We start from the raw sequence: 23,677 nt of genomic DNA, 5'->3' as shown, positions 1-23,677 counted from the left end.
ATTTAATGTACACGCACACGCGTGCATTCCGCTTTACTCAGGCGTTTCGAGGCCAGCTCACGAGCCTGAGCCGCCTTACCTATGACGCCACGTTTGCCTTAGTGCCTGTCTAGGACCCTTGCAGGGTGAGGCCGGAAAATACAGGGAGCTAGGAGGCGCGGCTCAGGGCTGCCGCCATTAAAGGTGCACTGCAGGTTAAAACACATGGCATCAAAGTCCGGAACGCCCAGCGGAGGCAGTGGGGCAAGGACGGACGCTCGGGAAAGCCTAGCCTTATTCGTCCGAGTCCCAGCGGCCCGAACGTTTAGCTTCCAAAGCCCGAGCACGCAGGCGCGAGCGCAGGCGCAGGCGCGCGCGACTGGCCCACAGCCCCACCCCGTCCTCCACGCGTTCCAACTTGCGGTGCGCGTCTGCTGACGTCACCTCAACGGCCCGCTGGCCGCAGGGGCTTTTGGGAAGGCTGCGGATCAACAATCAGGCGCCTCTGCTTCCAGGGCGCCGGGGGCCTGACTCGGTGGTGAGTGCGGCTGCCTTCGTCAGGACGGGCGAGCGTGGCTCTCGACGGCTGGGCGGGCTAGCTGACTCCTCCTTCGGCCCGGAAGGCAGTTCTCAGGGCCGCCCGACCCCCGCTCCCTGCCTAAGTCCTTGGGCTTGGACTTGTATAACAGTTTTGCTTTCTTTTCCTTTCGGTTTATTTTTTCAGTCAACCCAGGCTAGTCTCGAATTTGCGGCAATCCTCCTGCCTCCAATCGTTCTAGGTGCTGGGATTACTGGTGTGCAGCACCTCGGCTGTCTCTTCAGATTTTCTGCAGGTTTTTAAGCTTTAAGCCCGCGGCATTTAATGCCTTTAAACTAAGTTGTGCGGCAGGGGGATGACGGTTGTCACATCAGTTACTACTTGTCCCCAGTAGTCGTGTGAGAGGTTTGGTTTAACTGGGAAAGGTGTTCTCCATTCTTGTCTCTCCAAGCTACGTGTCGCCCCCCTGCAGTGGGCGTAGAGCCGTGTCGGTTGGGTGCTTGCTGGCGTTGTAACAGCTAGTGTAGTTAGGCCACACGGGTAGTGGTAGCTTTGTTCAGGCCACTGCTTTACCGGCACTTGTACTTTTTTGGTTTTGAGATGTTACCTGTGGTGGTTAGGGAATGGTTGTCCTTCACGGATTCCGTTTATGAGCTCTTCCCGGTGCCTTTATCTTGGCTAATTTAGCCCTGGCTAGTTCAAATGTTCTGTCCGGCAGGAGCGTTTCATTCCGCATCTGTCTTCCAAGTGTTGAGATTAAAATTGCAAGTATACCTCGGGAATCCTCAGGAAATATTTATATTTTAATATAATAGAAAATATCGTATATATTATTTATTTTATATTGTATTATAACTTAACATATGTTTATGTGTATAAATATATTTTATATGTACTTATATCTGTATTATATATTTCAATTAAATGTTTTAATAGAATATAAAAGTATATATAATTTTTTTCTTGTGATTAAACTTAGGGTTCTTTACCTGCAAGGCAAGTGCTCTAACATGGAGCTATATCAGTAGCCTTACAGACTACCTTTCCACTATTTATGGTGCCTTTTGTCTCCAGTGAAGTGCATATCAAAATATCTTTAAATCAGAAAACGAAAAGAGCCTGGTGGTAGTGTGGTCCTAGCACTTGGAAGGCTGAAGCAAGAGAATTCCAAAAAGTTTTAAAACCAGCTTGGGTTATATTGACTTTCTAGCCAGCCTAGTCTACAGAATAAGACCCTGTCCCTTAAAAAAAAAAAAAGTTCATGAAGTATAGTACATTTTTTTCTAATAGTAAATAAATAATATATAAAAGGAACAAACTTGAAAATCGGGGGCCAGTTTTTGACAAATGGAAATGTCCATTGTTTTCAAAGTTTTAATTTTTAAACTATACTGAGCTATGCATTTTAAAGACAAGCATAACTAGTACTTTGAGAATGCTTTTGCAGTGGTGTGTTTTGATTTAGACCCTTTCTAAGTAGACTGGTTGGGTGAGGAACTGCTGTAGTCAAGATTTGTTATCTAGAGTGTGTCATTTTTAGACATTACTGAATAAATTGATGATGACAATTCTGTGTAATTAGTTTTCTAAAATATTTTTTTTTCTTTCAGATTGATAGTCCTCAAGAGTCTTCATGTTCTCTTATGTTTTTCTAGAAATCAGCCCACTCATGGACATCTGAACATTTCTATAAGACGCTGCGGTTTGCTTTGCAGTGTGTTCTTGTGTATGATTAGTTATATAAAATACGAAGTTTTCAAAAAGAAGGCTAGTGCAACAGAAAAGCTTTGCTAAAACAGATTCTTAGTTATTTGAGGTAACAAAAGAAAGCCATGTCTTGAATTGATTCGTTCTTAATTATAACAGACTTATAGTGGAAAGGGCCTTAAACACAGGCGGACTTTATAAAATGCAGTCTTAGGTTTATGTGCAAAATACTGTCTGTTGACCAGATGTATTCACATGATATATACAGAGTCAAGGTGGTGATATAGAAGATTTAACAGTGAGGGAGTTAACAGTCTGTGCTTTAAGCGCAGTTCCTTTACAGTGAATACTGTAGTCTTAATAGACCTGAGCTGACTGCTGCAGTTGATGTAACCCACTTTAGAGAATACTGTATGACATCTTCTCTAAGGAAAACCAGCTGCAGACTTCACTCAGTTCCTTTCATTTCATAGGAAAAGGAGTAGTTCAGATGTCATGTTTAAGTCCTTATAAGGGAAAAGAGCCTGAATATATGCCCTAGTACCTAGGCTTCATAACTAGTAATAAGAAGTTAGTTATGGGTAAATAGATCTCAGGTTACCCAGAAGAGTTCATGTGACCCCCAAAGAGTCCTAACTAGTGTCTTGGCAAGTGAGACAGATTTGTCCTGTGAGGGTGTCAATTCACCAGTCCAAGCAGAAGACAATGAATCTATCCAGTCAGGTGTCTGTGGTGGAGATCTAGTGTCAAGTGGTGAGAAACTTCATCTGGAAGTTTAAGCGGTCAGAAATACTATTACTACTCATGGACAAAACTGTCTCCCAGAGACTCGGCCAAGGTACCTTACACCAAAAACTTAAACGTATAATGGAGAAGAGCACAATCTTGTCAAATTGGACAAAGGAGAGCGAAGAAAAAATGAAGTTTGACTTTTCGTGTGAACTCTACCGAATGTCTACATATTCAGCTTTTCCCAGGGGAGTTCCTGTCTCAGAGAGGAGTCTGGCTCGTGCTGGCTTTTATTATACAGGTGTGAATGACAAAGTCAAGTGCTTCTGCTGTGGCCTGATGTTGGATAACTGGAAACAAGGGGACAGTCCTGTTGAAAAGCACAGACAGTTCTATCCCAGCTGCAGCTTTGTACAGACTCTGCTTTCAGCCAGTCTGCAGTCTCCATCTAAGAATATGTCTCCTGTGAAAAGTAGATTTGCACATTCGTCACCTCTGGAACGAGGTGGCATTCACTCCAACCTGTGCTCTAGCCCTCTTAATTCTAGAGCAGTGGAAGACTTCTCATCAAGGATGGATCCCTGCAGCTATGCCATGAGTACAGAAGAGGCCAGATTTCTTACTTACAGTATGTGGCCTTTAAGTTTTCTGTCACCAGCAGAGCTGGCCAGAGCTGGCTTCTATTACATAGGGCCTGGAGACAGGGTGGCCTGTTTTGCCTGTGGTGGGAAACTGAGCAACTGGGAACCAAAGGATGATGCTATGTCAGAGCACCGCAGACATTTTCCCCACTGTCCATTTCTGGAAAATACTTCAGAAACACAGAGGTTTAGTATATCAAATCTAAGTATGCAGACACACTCTGCTCGATTGAGGACATTTCTGTACTGGCCACCTAGTGTTCCTGTTCAGCCCGAGCAGCTTGCAAGTGCTGGATTCTATTACGTGGATCGCAATGATGATGTCAAGTGCTTTTGTTGTGATGGTGGCTTGAGATGTTGGGAACCTGGAGATGACCCCTGGATAGAACACGCCAAATGGTTTCCAAGGTAATTGGTTCTTTTGTTTGTTTTCAAGTCTGGGTTTCTTGGAGTAGCCTTGGCTGTCCTGGAACTCACTCTGTAGACAAGTCTGAACTCAGAGATCTACCTGCTTCTTCCTCCTGAGTGCTAGGATTAAGGGTCTGTACCACCACTGCCAGCCTTGATAATTGGTTCTTAAAAATGTTTATTGTGGCATGGAGGATTGAACCCAGGGCCTCATATCTGGTTGACAAGTTTTCTTGCCTATATACCTTACCTCTTAATTTTTATTGTTTAGAATAAATTTAGGAACACATTGTTAGTGTATTACAATTAGAAATTTTGTATTTGAAACTGATCAGCTATGTGAACTTGGATTCATTTCTAAAATGAATGGACGGTGTTAGTTGTTTTTATTGTGTTAAAATACACATAAAATATACTAATTTAGCCATCTAAAATTTAATCTTCTGTAGTATAAAGTATATGTGTACTGTTTTTTAGTCATCTCCAGACTGAAACTGTATCCCATACACTTGTAAGCACACCCCTGGCACCTACCCTTCTGCCTACGATATCTGAATCTACTTTAGTTACCATAGCCACAACACATGTAAGTGGAATCATACAGTAAAGAGATCTTGGACATATGCATGCCTTCTGTGATAATGAGGAATCATTGGACTCCTTAGGGAATTACAGGAACTTTTAGTCATTTTTTGTATGGTACATGATGAACAGGAATTTTGATGTAACTATTTACATTGTTAAAATATAAGTAGTTTAAAATTATATGATGGGACAGGTAGTGCACCTATGTCAGTTTGCCTTTAATCTCACCGCTGGGAGCAGAAGCATGCATTCTTTGTGAACAGAGACCAGCCTGGTCTACAGAGCAAGTTCAGGTCATCTAGGATTGCATAGTGAGACCCTGTCTCAAAAACAATTATCATGAAGAATCATCAAATTTGTATGTTAGGTCCAGTGTAATGTTAACATTCAGGATTCTGACACCACTTTGAAACTACCCTGGGTTACTTAGAACTGTCTCAAAAAAACAAAACAAAGAGATAAATTTTGACTTTGTTGTTGTTTTTGTCCTGAAAACTGATGTACTTAATTTACTTAAAAGTGTTAATTTTGGCCAGTTGTGGTGGTTTACTCTTTAATTTTAGCAGTTTGGAGGCTGAAGCAGGAGTGTTCCAAGGTCAACGATAGCTTGGGCCTCATTGTGAACCCCAGACCAATCAGTAGTGGAGGTCAAAGAACAGCTCTCCTTCCACTGTGTGAGTTTGGGGATGGAATGCAGGTCATTAGGATTGTGGCAGGAACTTTTACATGCTGAGCTATCTTTTTTTTTTTTTTTTTTTTTTTTAGATATTTTCTTCATTTACATTTCAAATGCTATCCAGAAAATCCCCTATACCCCCCTCCCCCTGCCCTGCTCCCCTACCCACTCACCCCCACTTCTTGGCCCTGGCGTTCCCCTTTCCTGGGGCATATAAAGTTTGCAAGTCCAAGGGGCCTCTCTTCCCAGTGATGGCCGACTAGGCCATCTTCTGTTACATATGCAGCTAGAGACACGAGCTCCAGGGGGTACTGGTTAGTTCATACTGTTGTTCCACCTATAGGGTTGCAGACCCCTTCAGCTCCTTGGGTACTTTTCTCTAGCTCCTCCATTGGGTGCCCTGTGTTCCATCCAATAGCTGACTGTGAGCATCCACTTCTGTATTTGCCAGGCACTGGCATAGCCTCACAAGAGACCATGCTGAGCTATCTTGAAAGCCCATAGAGTTTAAGCCTTCTGTTAATGCAACAAATTTGGCAAGTCGTTTCAGAATCACTTGGAGTTTGGTTTTTAAGAACGTGTTTGGAAAACAAACCAACATGTTCTCCATAATATTGTGCTAGTATGAATTTAGTCTTCATTGTTGGGAAAAAAAACAACAATATAGGAAAGCATGTTGCCTCCAGTCTGCCTTGTAGCATCCAAGAATTCTCAGACTAAAATGTCTCAGACATTGGTACCCTGGGGAAAACTTACAGTTGCTAATGTCTACAGTTTGGATTGAAATGTCAGTTTTAAATGATGAAATCATTTAATTGGCCTTGTATGTTATAATTTGAAGTTTAACTGTTGTATCTAAAATAAAAAAAAACATTTTAAATTTTATTTAAATTGTTATACTTTGTAAAACAAAATTCCTCACAGTTTTAAATAGTTAACTAAGGGAACCAATGTTTTGTGTCAGTGCAGCTCTGAACAGGTTTTAGCTGTAACTATCTTTGATCTCAATAAAGACAAACTGTAACAGATGATCACTAGATTTTAGTATATACAGTTCACTTATTTATCAAATATTTAGGTACCTTCTAAGTAATATTTTAGGTGCCAAGGATTATAATCTGTTGGGAAGGAAGAGTGGAGAAGGAGCAAGTGTACAGTAGTCAGGACTTACTGTACTATGTCTTTATTATTTTGCTGGTTTAGTTTTTGTTAACTTGACACAAACTGGGGGTCACTTGGGAAGAGGGGACCTCAGTTGAAGAATTGCTTCAATCAGATCTTAAAGTAGTCTGTTTTGTAAACTAGTAACTTAATTTCATTTGTATACAAAAACTCTGTCTCTGTCCTTTCCAACAGTTCATGGCTTTAATGTATCTTTTAAAGTTACATCCATTGTTTCTTTTTCATATGATAACTATAGCTGCATACTGTCTTTATAGAACAATTGCAACTATAGTTACAGCTACAGTTACTTTCAGCTCTGTACTGGGGTAGTACTAAGACTGAATCTGGGCCCAGTGTTTGACTGTTATTGTCTGCAGTAGTCTGAAGGTGATTATGTATTTGTCTTCACCTGTAAATTTTTTACTTTCTTATGCTTTTGAGAGGTGCTTATTGTATTCTTTCTTTATAAGCTTACATTATGTGTTTTGTTCTCTTGAAACTCACCAAGCTCCCTGAAGATGAGTATTAATTGCTTATCTGGCAATATCTACCTTTCTCTTTCTTCTTTTGAGTTGGATCTTGGAAAATTATTTTGTTCCTTTATTGTTATGTTTTTTAAGTTTCTTCTAACTCTGCTTCTTAGATTTTGTGACTGTGTTGAGCAAAGACTGTAGATGGGTGTTGGGGTGTGGTTGTGGGCTTGGGCTTGTCAAAGGGTATGGCCGACTCCTTGGGAAGTCCAGAACTGCGGCAGCTCTGTTATCTGAAGGCATTGTCAGTGAAGATTCTCAGTGTCCAGGGAAGCATCAAAGCTTTTGATGGCAGTGCTGAAAGACTTAATCTTAATAATCTCTTTTTGTTGTGGAAAACATCCTGTCCAGGGACCTATGTTCTAGCTCATGAGTGTTCTCACGATGATGGGGGCAGTAGCACTGGTGGCTTGATGTTTTAGAACCTAAAGAGAAGCCACAGAGCCGTGTGTGTGTGTGTGTGTGTGGAGAGAGAGAGAGAGAGAGAGAGAGAGAGAGAGAGAGAGAGAGAGCGTGAGCGCACTGACTACTGTTCTGTGCTGCTGCCAGTGTCTAAGATAAGGACACATTGAGCAGCTGGAGTAGATCCTGGGCTCTGGTGTGTGCAGAGCAGTTGTAGGGCTGGGGCTTAAAGAGCACAGGAGCAGAGTGGATATAGGGTGAGCTCTGGGGTACAGAGGAAGGGTTAGGGAGGAAGGTGGTGCCTTTCTAAAGGAGAGGCATAGCAGCATCTGTCTCCAGGGTTCCTCAGCAGCACTAGTGGTGGGAGCTGGCTACTCTGAGGCAGAGGAGGTTCTGAGCTCAGTGTCAGTGCACACTAGAGAGACCTCAGGGAATCTATGATTATCTCAAGGCTGTTGATAGGTCCATTCACCAAAGCAGGCCTTTAGAGCCGTGGTGTCTCCTAGACTGCTGATAGAAATACTCTGTCCTCCTTTGAGCCCACCTGTTTCCAGCTTTCTCTGTAAACTCATCCTTCCCCGTGTGCCTCCTGTGGCTCCTCTTTCCCCCTTCCTTCGTTTTCTTTTTCTTTTCTTGTGTGTGTTGCCCACATTTTTTTTTTTCTTCATTTTATGTGAATTGGATTACTGAGTCCTCCCTGGGCTGTTTGTCTTGGTTTGTTACAGAGATTAGAAGGCTAGTACCTTTCAGTTTGCCCTCTTGCTGATAGTTTCTTACAAACTCTCCTTTATTACATGCTTTGTATTTGTTAGTCCCACCGAATGACAGTGAAGGCCATTACCCAAATTCTTTAGTAAAATTAAGGAAGCTCCATTTTCTTAGGGTTATCTCCCTAAAGTGGGATTTGAAAAAGCTCTCTAGTTGGCCAATGGTGGCGCACACCTTTATTCCCAGCACTCGGGAGGCAGAGGCAGGCTGATTTCTGAGTTCGAGGACAGCCTGGTCTACAGAGTGAGTTCCAGGACAGCCAGGGCTACACAGAGAAACCCTCTCTCGAAAAAAACCACAAAAACAAAAAACTGTCTAAAGTAGGATTTGAAAAACTATCATTGAACACAAGAGAAGATAGGGTTTATATAGTTAAAACAAAACAAAACAAAACAAAACAAAACAAAACAAAAAATACCCTTGCACAACTAGGAAGTTTTCAAGAGTTGGGGAATTTCCAGAGGAATTTTGGTTTCGTAGGAACTTGGCTGAACATTTTAAAATTATTTGGAGGAACATCTTATCAGGGTATATTCAACGTGTGACTCAAACTCCGTAATGTGGGGAACATGTTAAATTCCAGAATCAGATTAAATCAGGTCAATTTGAAATTTTCAACAAAAGAAAATGAACTTGTTCTGATCTTATAACAAAATGGCTCCCATTCTTAAGATGGAGTTAGGTTGCTCTGTCAGTATTTTTACTTCTTTAGGTTTTTAATTTTTACTTAGGTGTATGTGTCTGTCTGAATGCATTCCATGTGAGTGCAGGTACCAGAGGAAGGCATAAAAATGCCTAGAGCTGGGAATACAAGCAGTTGAGAACCACTTCACATAGGTGTTGGAAAACAACTTGGGTACCCTGCAAGAGCAGCAAGTGCTCTTAACCACTGAGCCATCTCCACAGTGCATCTTTTTCATTTCTTTAGCAGAGTCTTTTGAAGAGTGGATGTCTGTAATTTTGATGAAGACATCTTAACTGTTTTATCTTTTATAGATTATGGTTTTGGTCCTTATGTAAAAATTCTCTCTTTGAATATTAAATCCTGTACTTCAGAATGCTAAGTAGAGGCTCTACTACCAGGCTCTTGTGCTTTGTTTTTGATTTATTTTTTACCTTACTTAATTATGTATGTGTGTGAGTTATTGCTGTGATGGCCAGAGCAACTTAGGCCAAAGCAAATAAAGAAGGATTTTTTTGGCTTATGCTTCCACTTCACAGTTCATCATAAAAATTCACGTAGGAACTCAAGGCAGGCTGGGACATGGAAGCAGGAGCTGATACAGAAACCATGAGGAGTGCTACTTACTGGCTTGCTCCCATGGCTTGCTTCACCTCCTTTCTTATAGAACTTAGGATCGCTGGCTCTGGGGTTTTCCCACTCATATGGGCTGGGGCTTCCTTCATCAGTCTCTAATGATAAAAAATGTCTTACAACTGGGTCTTATGGAGGCATTTTTCATTTGAGGTTCCCTCCTGTCAGATGATTTTAGCTTATGTCAAGTTGACATACAACTCCATGTCAGTATGTGACTGCATGTGGGAATGTGCACAGGAGAGTAGGTGCCCAAGAAGGCCAGAAGCATTGACTTCCCTGGAGCTAGAGGGTCAGAAGGTTGTGAACTTCTGACATGGGTGCGGGGAACTGATCTCTGCTCCTCTCTTAAGAGCAGCAAGTGCTCTTGAGCACTGAGCTCTCTCTCCAGCCTTCTTGTCTAGATGGAACATTCTGACATAGGAAGGACAAAAGGACTTTACTTGCATCCTTAGTTTATTTTTTGTATGTAGCCTAGGTCAAGGTTTTGTGCTTTAAAAAGGATTTGCATGTTGAATCCAGTTGCTTAGTGTCTTTTCAAAAGGGAGTAGAATGGAAATGGATGTTCTGTGAGCTTCCTCCAAGAAGTCTTAGTAGGTTAAATATTTGAGAAACATTGCTGCAAAAGATGGAGGGAGTATGGTGTATTGTACTTCAAGATAGGAGAGTGAACTCTCGGGCAGGATTGCATATTACTGTGTTATGAAATGTTAATAGATAAGGACTAATAGGTTTTAAAATCGCCTTAAGCATGAAAAAGACAATGTCTATAACATTGTGTTTCACATGCCAACTTGTACCCCTTTCTAAGTGCAGACTTATTCCCTTTTTTGTTGTATAAGTGGAATGAAACAGAAAAAAATAATAGAATGCACCAACACAATGAGAATGTGGTGTGTGACAGTTGGTTTCTGTTATACTAAATGTCTACTGGGTTGTGATATAAACAGGGTTTTATGGGTTATAATGAAGATGATTTGAAAGTCACTCCTATAGAATAGTCAGTTTATTTTTGATATGAAGTACTTAAAAATAGTTTTTGTTTCACATTTTAGGTGTGAGTTCTTGATACGGATGAAGGGTCAGGAGTTTGTTGATGAGATTCAAGCTAGATATCCTCATCTTCTTGAGCAGGTAAACTGATTTTAACATTTACGTGAAAGCGGGGAGATGGCTCATTTGATAAAGTTCTTACTATGAAATATGATGATGCCCTGAACTGAGATCCCAGCACCACATACAGAGCTGGTGTGGGAGCATGCATCAGTAACCCTAGGATGTTGGAAACAGGTGACCCCTGGAGGTCACTGGCCAGGCCATTCAGTGAGTTCCAGGTTAAATGAAGCGGAGACCTTGTCTTAAAAACACACCTGTGTTCACCTTTGTCCTCCACATGTGTGTGAGCACATAGATGCACACACCTATGTGGCCAGGTTCATATATTCTACATATACAGACAAAAGTACAGCATTGAACTATACTATGAAATAATAATTACAGAAATCTTAGAAGAGACATTTATTTGTATTTCATTTACATAATTTTAAGGCAAAATTGAAGTTTATTAAATTTTTATAGCATTTTAAGCACTGTAGTTAAGAAAAAAAGTACTTAGAAAGAAAGACCCGCCTAGTTTGGGTGTGTGCTTAGAAGAGCTGGCGTTCAAGTTACATGGCCTGTAGCCACAGTAACGGCATTCTTGACAGTTTTGTTGGTAGCTTGCTGTTCAGGGTTCTTTATAAATATTGTTTTTTACTTTTGCCTTTTTGAAAAATCTTATATCCTGCTACTGTACAGAGGTTTTTGTTTGTTTGCTTTGTCTTTATATGGGGTTAAAGAGGTATTGTCAATGTCTCTAGTCTCTTCTAGAAAAAAACAAAAACTTGTTGAGAGTTAAAGCCTTGGAAGAGTTACTCATGAAATCCCACTTTCCAAATGGAATGAGATGGCACTATTGTATCTTCCTGGTCTCTAAAATAGAAGCCACACTGGAGTTTTAACTTGGATGTAGATAAATGTGTAAGCATAACTGTATGATAAGCATGATGAAGCAAAACAAAGTAAAGTATATGTGTGTTTATTTTAGAGTTTTGGGACAGGGTTTCTTGTATCTGAGGGTTGACTTGAACTCCTGGTCTTCTTGCCTCAGACTCCTAAGTGTTGAAATTATAGGAGTGTGCTAGCATACCTGGAGTTTCCAAAAGGATGCGTCCCTTTACTTAAATGTCTGTTTGCTTGGCTGTGGTGGCTCACTCCAGTAATCCCGATACTTGGAAAGCTGAGGCAGGAAGATTTCCATGAGTGCTAGGCCAGTGTCAGCAACAGAGTGAGATCCCCAACTGTGCTGTTTAGAATGTTAGAGATTTCTGACTTAGCTGTCAAGTGTTCTCTTATTTCATAGCTGTTGTCCACTTCAGACACCCCAGGAGAAGAAAATGCTGACCCTACAGGTAAGTAGGAATAGTTCAAATACAACTATGAATTTTTGTAAGAATGTTAAGAGTAAAAGTATATTAGTGAAAAGGGTGGTAACGTTTCTGAAGTCATAGGGGCAACTTTGGGATGTTAACTAGAAAATGTATGCTTTTACTGAGATTCCTGACATTTATGATACTATTATTATTTAAAGAGCTGACATATGAGCATATGAAGTGACGAGACACATGCAGAAAACAGCTTGAAGCATACCGAATGAAAGCTTTACCTCCAGTGGGGAGACGGTCACTGTGCCTAGAATGTGTTAGAAGAGGCTGCAGGTGGTGCTGGAGATAGAGTAGTGATTGGGTGCAGGGGGCTCTGTATGAGAGCTGAGTTTAGCCAGCTCTCAGTAGTTACATGTGTTGTGGTTAAATAACGGTCACGGTATGTGCTGGTCATATCACAAGGGGAGTGCTGGTTCTGCTTCACCATTTGGAGAGAGGCATTGGCAGCTTTGCAGCCGGTACAGAGAAACGTGACCAAGATATTTAAAAGTCGTAGAAACCTTGACTACATAGTAGATAGGGGCTTAGTCATGGAAACTATGCTCCAGGGGGTAAGGCACTGGGGTCATGTGTGAGAGGAAGGAGTACCTCAGTATGTGGTAACTGCCTGTATAAGGAACTGGACAGGGTGAAGTAGTAGACAGCTGCTCTTAGTCAGTGTTAATGTAGGCTGGAACCCAGAGCACTCTGTGCCACGCTGCACCATGCTATACATCTTGCTTTTGTTTTCCTTATAAAATCTCTTTGCCTATTGTACTGGCTAGTTTTGTGTCAACTTGACACAGCTGGAGTTATCACAGAGAAAGGAGCTTCAGTTGAGGAAATGCCTCCATGAGATCAAACTGTAAGGCATTTTCTCAATTAGTGATCAAGGGGGAAAGGCCCCTTGTGGGTGGGACAATCTCTGGGCTGGTAGTCTTGGGTTTTATAAGAGAGCAGGCTGAGCAAGCCAGGGGAGGCAAGCCAGTAAAGAACATCCCTCCATGGCCTCTGCATCAGCTCCTGCTTCCTGACCTGCTTGAGTTCCAGTCCTGCATCCTTTGGTGATCAACAGCAGTATGGAAATGTAAGCAGAATAAACCCTTTCCTCCCCAACTTGCTTCTTGGTCATGATGTTTGTGCAGGAATAGAAACCCTGACTAAGACACCTATCTTCATAATGATTGTTGCACATTGTTTCTTTATAGATTGCTGCTTTTAATTTATAAAATTATTTTTAAAGGAATATATGAGAGATTGTGCGTGTATGGTGTATATCTAGATGTGTTTCACAGTACACATGTAGAGATCAGAAGACAACTTCAGGAATCAGTCTTCTCTTGGGTTCTGGGGATCAAATTCTGGCTTGCCTGGGAAGTGCTTTTGTACTTCTTTCCCCATTCATAGGACAGCACAGAGAAAGTAGGAGAGCGAAGAGAACTTCTTTCTTTCTCTTAGAACCACTTGACTCTGTTCTTCTTTCTTCCCTTCTTCTCATATTTCCCCTCCTTTCTTTTTTCATTCATTTTTCATACAGGGTCTTATAATATGCCCCCGGCTGGCTTTGAACTTTGGATCCTCTGGCCTAAGGCTCTGAGCACCGTATTACAGGTATTACAGGCCACCTCACCTGGCCTTGTCCACTGGATTATGTCACCTCCTGCTAATCTGGAAATGTTGCTTTGATAATGACAAGAGTCACTGGAAACTGCTGGAGTGAATCCTTCTGGGCACATCCTCAGCTGGCCCTGAGCTTGGGATGCTCCTGCTCCTCTGCCACAGGGCAGGGCTGATGGAAGCACGCTGCCGCACACTGAGCTTTTGTCCTCTACACACCAGCTTTGGGGACTTCCCTGACGCCACTCTTTTAGGTGTTTTTCCAGTTTGTTAGGATGATTTTGAACCGTTTCTGCTGCTAGTTCCTTTTTCATATTCCTACGTGGTAGACTACTAAACGAGTGTACTTTATTATGCTCAGGTCAGATGCAGTCCAGGCTGGAATGTTCAATTACCTGTGTAAATCTTAGAGGTGCTTCCAGTTTGGGCTACAATAGCTGTCTCAGCAAATATGTCAAAGCACTAGGTTTCCTCTGATTTCATTCTTCAGATGTTTTTCTCTGACCTTCCCCATCTCAGTTCATAACACCCAGTTACAGAACCAACTGGGCTATCTCCTGAGAAATGCTCTGCCTTCACAGCATGTCCTGATACTGTCTCTTAGTCCATGCTACCCTGGTCTATCTTGTAGACCAGTTGTTCCTGATCCCAAATCCATCTGTGCAGCATCACCAGTTACCTTTGGAATAGCTCTCTGCTTAAGTTCCTCCTACAATATTCTGGCAAACTTAGGGTGATGTGGACACTCCTCACAAAGCTGTATATACCATGACTACTGTCCCTGCCGTCTGCCACCATCTTTATTTCTTGACTGTGTTAAGCTCTTGTGCTGGTGAAGGCTAGTCTTGCTGTTCTCTTTCACATGTTCCTGTTGCTTACTTTATCGTTTCAGTTTTAGGGTTTTATTTATTTTTAAATGTTACTTTCTGGATGAGGTGTTGAGGATTAACATATTTTTGACCACATTTGCTCTCTACACACTTTTGTGTGTTGATTGTATGAGTTTCCAGTGGATGGCAGTAAAGTATCTTGGAAAAGTACAGCTGTAATGTCACAGAAGCACAGTATGAGCTTGCACTGACCCTGTTAGCAGAGAATGCTTCCATCCGTGTCCCTATGGCCTCCCATTTCCTGCATTTGTCACCTCGTATTTTCATCTTTAAAACCTCCATTCAGAATAACAGTAGTTTTGCTTATTTGTGTTTTTATTACATCTTTATGCTGCCCATCCTTGTTTTCTCTGCCTCACTTATATACCTGTTTAGACGTTATTCATCATTCAAGTCTGATACATATCCATTGGTATAACTCCAACCCAGGTGCTTCATGTGTGCTAGGCCCCACACCCACACCTCATCTTTTTATAGGGGTGGGGAAGAGATGTATGCATGCTTGCTAGAGTGGAAGACAAGCCCTCCACCTAGGCCACACCCCCATTTTTAATTCAGTGTATTCTAAGCATTCTGCCAAGGTTGTACCCCCATCTTAACCTTCTTCCCTACTGTTTGCTGGTTTTTGAAGTGGTAGCTTATTTAGATCTTGCTTATGAGTGTCAGGGAAGCTTTGTCTTTGCTGTCACATGTCCAGTTCCTACTGAGCTTTATATTTGCCCTCCTTTCCTGCTGGAAGGTAATTTCTCATAGCTGTATTTTTGTGGTACATTGATTTTAAAAAATGAATGTATATTAAACTCTTTTGGGGAGATACTTTAAAATTTTTTCATGTGTGTGTGTTTGTGTGTGTGTGTGTGTGTGTGTGTCTGTGTGTGTATGTACATGAGAGAGAGACACACACACAGATATAAAGACATGGAGACACAATTATTTTAGGAGTCAGTCCTTTCCTGTGGGTTTCAGGAATTAAATTTGGGTGGACTTGTGCAGCAAACACTTAGCCATGAGCCATCTTGCCTACCTGATTTTTGAGGAAAAACTATAGTGTATGTGTGGGTGCACACGCTACAATGTGTGGATAGAGGTTAAGAGTGCACCCTTGGGCACTGGAGAGATGCTCAGCAGTTGTTTCTTTTTTCTTTTTTTGGTTTTTCAAGACAGGGTTTCTCTGTGTAGCCCTGGTTATCCTGGAACTCACTTTGTAGACCAGGCTGGCCTCGAACTCAGAAATCTGCCTGCCTCTGCCTCCCGAGTGCTGGGATTAAAGGCGTGCGCCACCACGCCCGGCTAGATGCTTAGCAGTTTTGAGTACTGGGTGCTCTTCCAGTGGGCCTAGGCTCAATGCCCAACACCTACAGCAGCTCACAGCTGCCTGTGGCTCCAGTTCTAGGGCAGCTGACACCTTCACACAGACAAATGCAACCAAAACCCAGTGCCATAAAAGCAAATAAACTATTTTCTTAAAAAAAGAGGGCAACTTTACGAATTAGTTCTCCCCCCCCTCCCCCACCCCCCATGGATTCTGTGAATTGAACTTAGGCTGTCAGGCTTGGCAGTAAGTACCTTTACCACTGAGCCATCCCAACAATACTGTTGGAGTTTTTTTGTTGTTGTTTTGTTTTTTAACAATCAGACTCCTAAGCAAATTGCCAAGAGATTTTTATTTTAAGTTTATATCTAGGATGTATATACTGTAGGTAGGTAGTAATTTTTAGATACATAGTACACTATCCAAAGTTCAAATTGTATTGAAGTTAATTTAATTGATGCACATGATATGTCTCCCTTACCAGGATATGAAAAATAAAGGTGCCACAGGCATTACTTTCCATAGTTTAAATTTGTGGAGTTTAATATTAGCAAATTTTTTTAGAGACAGTGGTGCATTTTGGCCCTGGAGAAAGTTCGGAAGATGTCGTCATGATGAGCACGCCTGTGGTTAAAGCAGCCTTGGAAATGGGCTTCAGTAGGAGCCTGGTGAGACAGACGGTTCAGCGGCAGATCCTGGCCACTGGTGAGAACTACAGGACCGTCAATGATATTGTCTCAGTACTTTTGAATGCTGAAGATGAGAGAAGAGAAGAGGAGAAGGAAAGACAGACTGAAGAGATGGCATCAGGTATCCACGTTGGTGGCCACAGGTTTTCAATTACGTGTTGCATGCAGCATCATTAACACCCTCTGCCCCTGGGCATTTCTAAACTATCTCTTTTTGCCAAGCTCAGGCTAACCTCAAATTCAGTCTGTAGCTAGTGCTGTACTAGAACTCCCCTGAGGTTCCTGCCCCCACCTCCAAAGTGCTGGGGTTATACATATATGCCACCATACACAGATTTACAATAAACTATTTTTGAGGTATATTTCATTTCTTTATACATAGCTAAAACTGAAAAAAAGCATGACTTAAGGGACTGGAGGTCATCTCAGTGGTTAAGAGCTTTGGCTGCTCTTGTAAAGGACCTGAGTTTGGTTCCTATTGCCTAAGTAGAGTCCAGTGTCTCACAACCACCTATTACTCTAGTTCCTGAGGATCTGACCCCCTCTGAAGACCCCACCAAGGGGGGAAAATATTAAAAAAGAGATAGGACTAGTTCACTACAGCCTTATTATATGACCGTATCACAAAACGTTTAAAATTCTAACTTCTGGATTGAAACAGACTTATGTTTCAATTCTGCCCTCTGAAGTGAGGTAATTTCTTATGAATAAGCTGGATTCATTTTTAAAAACTATAAATTTAGATTTAAAAAAGGATAAAGCAGGCTATGTGCTATGTGTGAGGTATTGTACAACATGGTTTATGTGCATTTTGTTTAACTCTTTGAGGAAGATGCTATTATTCATACTTCAGATCAGGAAACTGAGGTGTACATAGCAGGGGGACACATGGCTATTAAGTGGCTAGACTTGCCTGGGAGCCAGGCAGAGTCCATCGTGACATGAAGCTTACACTCTTGAGTGCTGTAGTTCTGTAGAATGCATGGAGTCTGAGAAGGAATATTGCTCTAGGCTGAAGATGTAGCTTGATTGATGGGTCTTTGGTTGGCATTCACAAACCTTGAGTTCCATCATTAGCCCTATGTAAACTGGGCATAGTGGTTTATGTCTGTAATCCCAGCACTTGCAATGGAGGTAGAGTCAGGATCAGGACTATCCCTGTGGATACGTGCAGAACCTGAATACATGAGGTCCTGTCTCAATAAATAACAAACAAAAAAACTCAACTAGTTTAGGATTCTGGGGAAAGAGAGAAAAAGAGGACACACGTTTTACTACTCTAAAGTTTTCTGCTTGTTCTCAACAATTTGAAGGCAAGTGTCTGAGTCTGTCATTGTGTAGACTTGAGAATGTTTGTATTTGCTGTGCGATACATCTGAGTTTAATCTGGAAGATTAACCTGACAGCATTGATGTGCAATCAAGTCATTTCAAAGAAGCCCTTCAAGCTCAGCTTAAGCTAATTTGTGTGTAGGGTTGGTTGGGGACATTTGAAATTTAATGGAACTTTTTTCTTGCTCGTTTTTAAATGAAGGTGACTTATCACTGATTCGGAAGAATAGAATGGCCCTCTTTCAACAGTTGACACATGTCCTTCCTATCCTGGATAATCTTCTTGAGGCCAGTGTAATTACAAAACAGGAACATGATATTATTAGACAGAAAACACAGATACCCTTACAAGCAAGAGAGCTTATTGACACCGTTTTAGTCAAGGGAAATGCTGCAGCCAACATCTTCAAAAACTCTCTGAAGGAAATTGACTCCACGTTATATGAAAACTTATTTGGTGAGTTTGTTGAGAAAATTATTTAGATACCTATAGGGTTTTAGTCATCTCTCTGTTCGGCAAGCAGAATAAATCTAGTTTTAAAAACTGTAATATTTACATTTTACCTATTTAAAAAAAAACTCATGTATTTTATTGTCTAGGTAGTATTCTTTGTAATATATAGAAAAAAAATCTAAAAATAGTAGGTTAAGAAAGTTTTGTATTGATAGAGTAATGCTTTTTGTATGCTTTCTTTCTTCAGTGGAAAAGAATATGAAGTATATTCCAACAGAAGACGTTTCAGGTAAAATAGAGCTAGTGCTTCAGCACATCTCCGTTACTTTTAGAAGCTGGTTTTCACTAATGTTCTTCTGTTCTCAGGCTTGTCATTGGAAGAGCAGTTGCGGAGATTACAAGAAGAACGAACTTGCAAAGTGTGTATGGACAGAGAGGTTTCTATTGTGTTCATTCCGTGTGGTCATCTAGTAGTCTGCCAGGAATGTGCCCCTTCTCTAAGGAAGTGCCCCATCTGCAGGGGGACAATCAAGGGGACTGTGCGCACATTTCTCTCATGAGTGAAGAATGGTCTGAAAGTATTGTTGGACATCAGAAGCTGTCAGAACAAAGAATGAACTACTGATTTCAGCTCTTCAGCAGGACATTCTACTCTCTTTCAAGATTAGTAATCTTGCTTTATGAAGGGTAGCATTGTATATTTAAGCTTAGTCTGTTGCAAGGGAAGGTCTATGCTGTTGAGCTACAGGACTGTGTCTGTTCCAGAGCAGGAGTTGGGATGCTTGCTGTATGTCCTTCAGGACTTCTTGGATTTGGAATTTGTGAAAGCTTTGGATTCAGGTGATGTGGAGCTCAGAAATCCTGAAACCAGTGGCTCTGGTACTCAGTAGTTAGGGTACCCTGTGCTTCTTGGTGCTTTTCCTTTCTGGAAAATAAGGATTTTTCTGCTACTGGTAAATATTTTCTGTTTGTGAGAAATATATTAAAGTGTTTCTTTTAAAGGCGTGCATCATTGTAGTGTGTGCAGGGATGTATGCAGGCAAAACACTGTGTATATAATAAATAAATCTTTTTAAAAAGTGTTTCTGATGTGATTCATGAGATTCCTTTAGATAATCAGCTGTGTATGCTTTGTAAGTAAAGTATTGGGTGAAGACTTCGTCAGTATCAAAAAATTGAGATAAATCTACATGAGAATTTACAAGAAATAGTTTACGTGCCTGGTGTGTAGGTGTTTGTTAGGATTGGAGGTTAGGAACCAGACATTGATAAGTACCTTTGTGCACCAAAGTATATATGACCTGTTCCAGATGTAGGTCTGATAGGCTTGTAAAGATTTGAAGTGTTATTTTTTTTTTAAAGCAGGCCGTGATGTTGCATGCACACTTCAGTCTCTGAGCAGAGACAAATGGGTCTCTTGTGCTGGTTGGTTTTTGACAACACAAATTTAAACATGTCTTAGAAGACGGAATCTTGAGAAAGTATATAAGATGGCTTGTAGGCATGTCTGGGTGCATTTTCTTTAATGATTGATGTGGGAGGGAGGGCCTAGCCTATTGAAGGTGGTGCTACCCCTGGACAGGTGGTCCTAGATGGTACAAGAAAACAGGGCAAATAAGCCATGGGAACAAGTCAGTAAACACACCTCTGTGGCCTCTACCTCTTGCCTGCAGGTCCTGCACTGACTTCCTTCAGTGAAGGAGTATGATCTAAGAGTTGTAAGCTGAAACTAACCCTGTCCTCCCCAAGTTGCATTTGGTTATGGTGTTTTATCATAGCAGTAGAAACTAAGAGAGCAAAGATGGCCTATTCTGCACAGTGAGTTCCACCAGAGCAGCCAGTGATAATGAGACTAAATAAAATAAGTAAATAAACAGAACAAACCCCTTAGTATTAATGTTCTCCAGAGTAACAGAACTTATAGAATGAGACTCTCTGTGTCTAGAAAAGGGATTTATTGGAATGACTTACAGGCTGTGGTCCCGCTAATCCAACAATGGCTGGCTGTGAATGGAAAGTCCTAGAATCCAGTAGACGCTCAGTTCATGAGGCTCGATGACTCCTCTGGTCTTCAGTAGATGCGGGAATCCTGAAGAAGTAGGCTCTAATGCTAGTGAAGGACTGGACTTGCTAGCAAGGGGAGAACAAACAGGCAAAGAACAAAAGCTTCCTTCTTTCATGTCCTTATATAGGCTTCCAGCAGAAGGTGCACCTCACATTAGAGGTAGGTTTTCCCAGCTCAAAGGATCTGGATTAAAGATGTACTTTCCTGCCTGAAAGACGGGAGAGTAGAAGTAGATCTTCCCAGTTCAAACTAAGCAGAAATCCTTCACACATGTGCCCTTTGATTTGGGGTTTTAGTTAAATCTGGATGTAGTCAAGTTGACACAAAGTTGAGATATTTTTTTAAAAAAAGATTTTTCTATTTATTTGCTTCTGTCTGTATACATATGTGCAATGTCCAGAGAGAGATGAAACACTTGGCCCTTGGCGCTGACGTGATAAGCTCTGGTCCTCTTTAAAAACGGCAAACTCTTATCCATTCATTCATTCATTCATTCATTCATTTCATGTATGTGAGTACACTGTCACTGTCTTCAGACACACCAGAAGATGGCATCAGATCCTCATCACAGATGGTTGTGAGCGTCATGTGGTTGCTAGGAATTGAACTCAGGACCTCTGGAAGAGCAGACAACAAACTCTTATTCCCTGAGCTGTCTCTCCCACTCTAAGGATACACCTTTGTGACCGGTCTGTGGAGCTCTGCTGTGCCTGTTGATGTGCGTCAGAGCACAGCAGTTCTAGTCACTCGGCAACTGCGCGGTAAGATCTGACCATGGCTTTAGAACATAACCTGATTAAAAAAAGCAGGACCCTTGCAGAGTTCTCTCAGCCCTTCACAGACACCTAATCCCAACTCTCCTCAGACTGTTCCACAAAACAGAAACGGAAGGTACTCTACCCAATTCATTCTATGAAGCCACAATTACTCTGATACCTAAACCACACAAAGATCCAACAAAGAAATAGAACTTCAGACCAATTTCCCTTATGTATATTGATGCAAAGATACTCAATAAAATCCTTGCAAACCGAATCCAAGAAAAAAAAGCAGGATCCTCAGAACAAAGAACCTTGGTGTGTGTGTGTGTCTGTGTGCGTGTGTGTGTGTGTGTCGTGTGTGTGTGTGTGAGAGGGGGGAGAGGGAGAACACGAAAGCATGTATGTAAAGGTCAGAAGACAGCTTTGTAGATTCAGTTCTTTCACCTCAACATAACTGCTTTTTAAGAATATGAGAAAATTTAAGAGTCGTACTTTATATTTTAGCAATGCTTTATGTCTTGCTTAAAATACAGCTGTATTCTTACCTGCTTGTACATGATTGCTTAGGATATGTTTAGTGGCACATATTTGGAAAAGGAAGACTGTCACGTAATTGGTGGGGTTCTTTACGTTCTGACAAGTGGCAGGGGTTGTTTGGTTTTTGGTTTAGTTTGGTTTGGTTTTGGGTTTGTTTTATTTGGCTTTGTTTGTTTGTTTGTTTTTAAACAGGGTCTCTCTGTGTAACAAGCCCTGTTTGTCCTTTGTAGACAAGGCTGCTTCTGCCTCCCGAGTCGTGGGATTAAAGGCATGTACCACCATGCCACCATGCCTCGCCAAGTGGCAGTTTCTTAAGAGTAGTGGTGTGTGTGTGCGGGTGACCATTTGAACCTCTTTGGGAAGGGAAAATATAATAGACATCAGGGGTGAAGAGGAGAGGGTAGGAGACGGGAACAGGAGGATCAGGTGTGAGGAGGATGGAGAGAGTAGTGGGAGAGATTACTGACATTGGGGGGTATATGAGGAAAGAGAAACCTAGTGCAATGGGAATTCAGGAATCGATGAGAGAGGCCCTAGTTAAGACCCTTAGCAATGGGGGATATGGAGCCAGAACTGACCACAAGCAATACATCCAGTGACCTACAATTTGTCCTTCCTACAAGATGAGCAGGGGTAAAGATGGAGTAGAGATCGTGGGAGTGGCCAACCAATAATTGATCCAACCTGAAACCCGTGCCACAAGAAGTACTCGACCTTTCACACTACCTGAATAGCCAGAACCCAGAGGCTGATAGCCCAGAGATCTAGGATAGAACCAAACACAACTGTCCCCACCCCCCAAAGTCAATGAAATGATATGTAATGATATTCTACTATACTCATAGATTGATGCCTAACCATGTCAGCAGGCTTTGCCAAGGAACTGATGGAGACACATGCAGACCCCTACAGCCAAACATGAGCCAGAGCTCAGGGAATCCTGTAGAAAGGGGAGAAAGGATTGTAGGAACCAGAGAGGTAAGGACACCACAAGAAAATCTGGTGTCATGGGGGCTTAGAGACTAAAACCAGCAACCTGGGAACCTCCACGGGGCTGACTTAAGCCCACCGCATCTATGCTGTACTTATAGCTTGGTCCTCGTGTGACTCCTAACGTGGGAGCAGGGCCTGTCTCTGCCTGTATGGCCTCCTTTTGGGACTCTTTTCCTCCTACTGGGCTGTCTCATCCAGTCTTAGTATGAGGGGAGGTGCCTTGTCTTACAGCAAGTTGATATGACCTATTTAGGAGGCCTGCCTTTTTTTAATGCTAATTTTTATTAGATATTTTCTTCATTTACATTTCAAATGTTTCCTTTCCTAGTTTCCTCTCTGAAAGTCCCCTATACCCTCCCATGTCCTGCTTCCCAACTTACCCACTCCTGCTTCCTGGCCCTGGCATTCCCCTGTACTGGGGCATATAATCTTCACAAGACCAAGGGACTCTCCTCTCATTGATGGCCAACTAGGCCATCCTCTGCTACATATGCAACTAGAGACATGAGCTCTGGGGGGGTAATGGTTAGATCATATTGTTGTTCCTCCTATAGGGTTGCAGACCCCTTTAGCTCCTTGTGTACTTTCTCTAGCTCCTCCATTGGGGGCCCTGTGTTCCATCCAATAGATAACTGTGAGCATCCACTTCTGTATTTGCCAGGCACTGGCATAGCCTCACAAGAGACAGCTATATCAGGGTCCTGTCAGCAAAATCTTGCTGGCATATACAATAGTGTCTGGGTTTGGTGGTAGTTTATGGGATGGATCTCCAGGTGGGGCAGTCTCTGGACGGTCCTTCCTTCTGTCTCAGCTCTGGACTTTGTCTCTGTAACACCTTCCATGGGTATTTTGTTCCCCATTCTAAGGAGGAACAAAGTATCCATACTTCCTTCCTCTTGAGTTTCATGTGTTTTGCAAATTGTATCTTGGGTATTCTAAGTTTCTGGTCTAATACCACTTATCAGTGAGTGCATATCATGTGTGTTCTTTTGTGATTGGGTTACTTCACTCAGGATGATATCCTCCAGATCCATCCATTTGCCTAAGAATTTCATGAATTCATTATTTTTATAATAGTTGAGTAGTACTCCATTGTAAATGTACCATGTTTTCTGTATCCATTC

General features: G+C 41.8%; 1 protein-coding gene across 6 annotated transcripts; it reads left to right on the top strand.

The window, feature by feature from the left end:
• The first annotated feature begins 375 nt into the window (after positions 1 to 375).
• Birc2 (baculoviral IAP repeat-containing 2) lies at positions 376 to 19,281 on the top strand. 6 transcript variants are annotated; one of them, NM_007465.3, is made up of 8 exons: positions 450 to 517; positions 2,128 to 4,002; positions 10,498 to 10,576; positions 11,844 to 11,892; positions 16,288 to 16,533; positions 17,946 to 18,200; positions 18,445 to 18,486; positions 18,564 to 19,281. In NM_007465.3, the coding sequence occupies exons 2-8, from the start codon at positions 3,029 to 3,031 to the stop codon at positions 18,755 to 18,757; spliced, it is 1,839 nt and encodes a 612-aa protein (NP_031491.2). In that variant the 5' UTR covers positions 450 to 517; positions 2,128 to 3,028; the 3' UTR covers positions 18,758 to 19,281. The 6 variants fall into 6 exon arrangements, 5 of the variants coding, with proteins under 5 accessions (XP_017168600.1, XP_030099889.1, NP_031491.2 ...); NM_001291503.1 differs by lacking the exon at positions 450 to 517 and adding an exon at positions 701 to 812; XM_017313111.1 differs by lacking the exon at positions 17,946 to 18,200 and having other exon boundaries at positions 376 to 517; positions 18,564 to 19,279.
• The last annotated feature ends 4,396 nt before the right edge of the window (positions 19,282 to 23,677 follow it).

This window comes from Mus musculus, chromosome 9, assembly GCF_000001635.26.
Source record: "Mus musculus strain C57BL/6J chromosome 9, GRCm38.p6 C57BL/6J".
In the NCBI taxonomy this organism is placed as follows: domain Eukaryota; kingdom Metazoa; phylum Chordata; class Mammalia; order Rodentia; family Muridae; genus Mus; species Mus musculus.
Note: the sequence above shows the minus strand (reverse complement) of the source record. Positions and strands in the feature narration are given on the sequence as shown.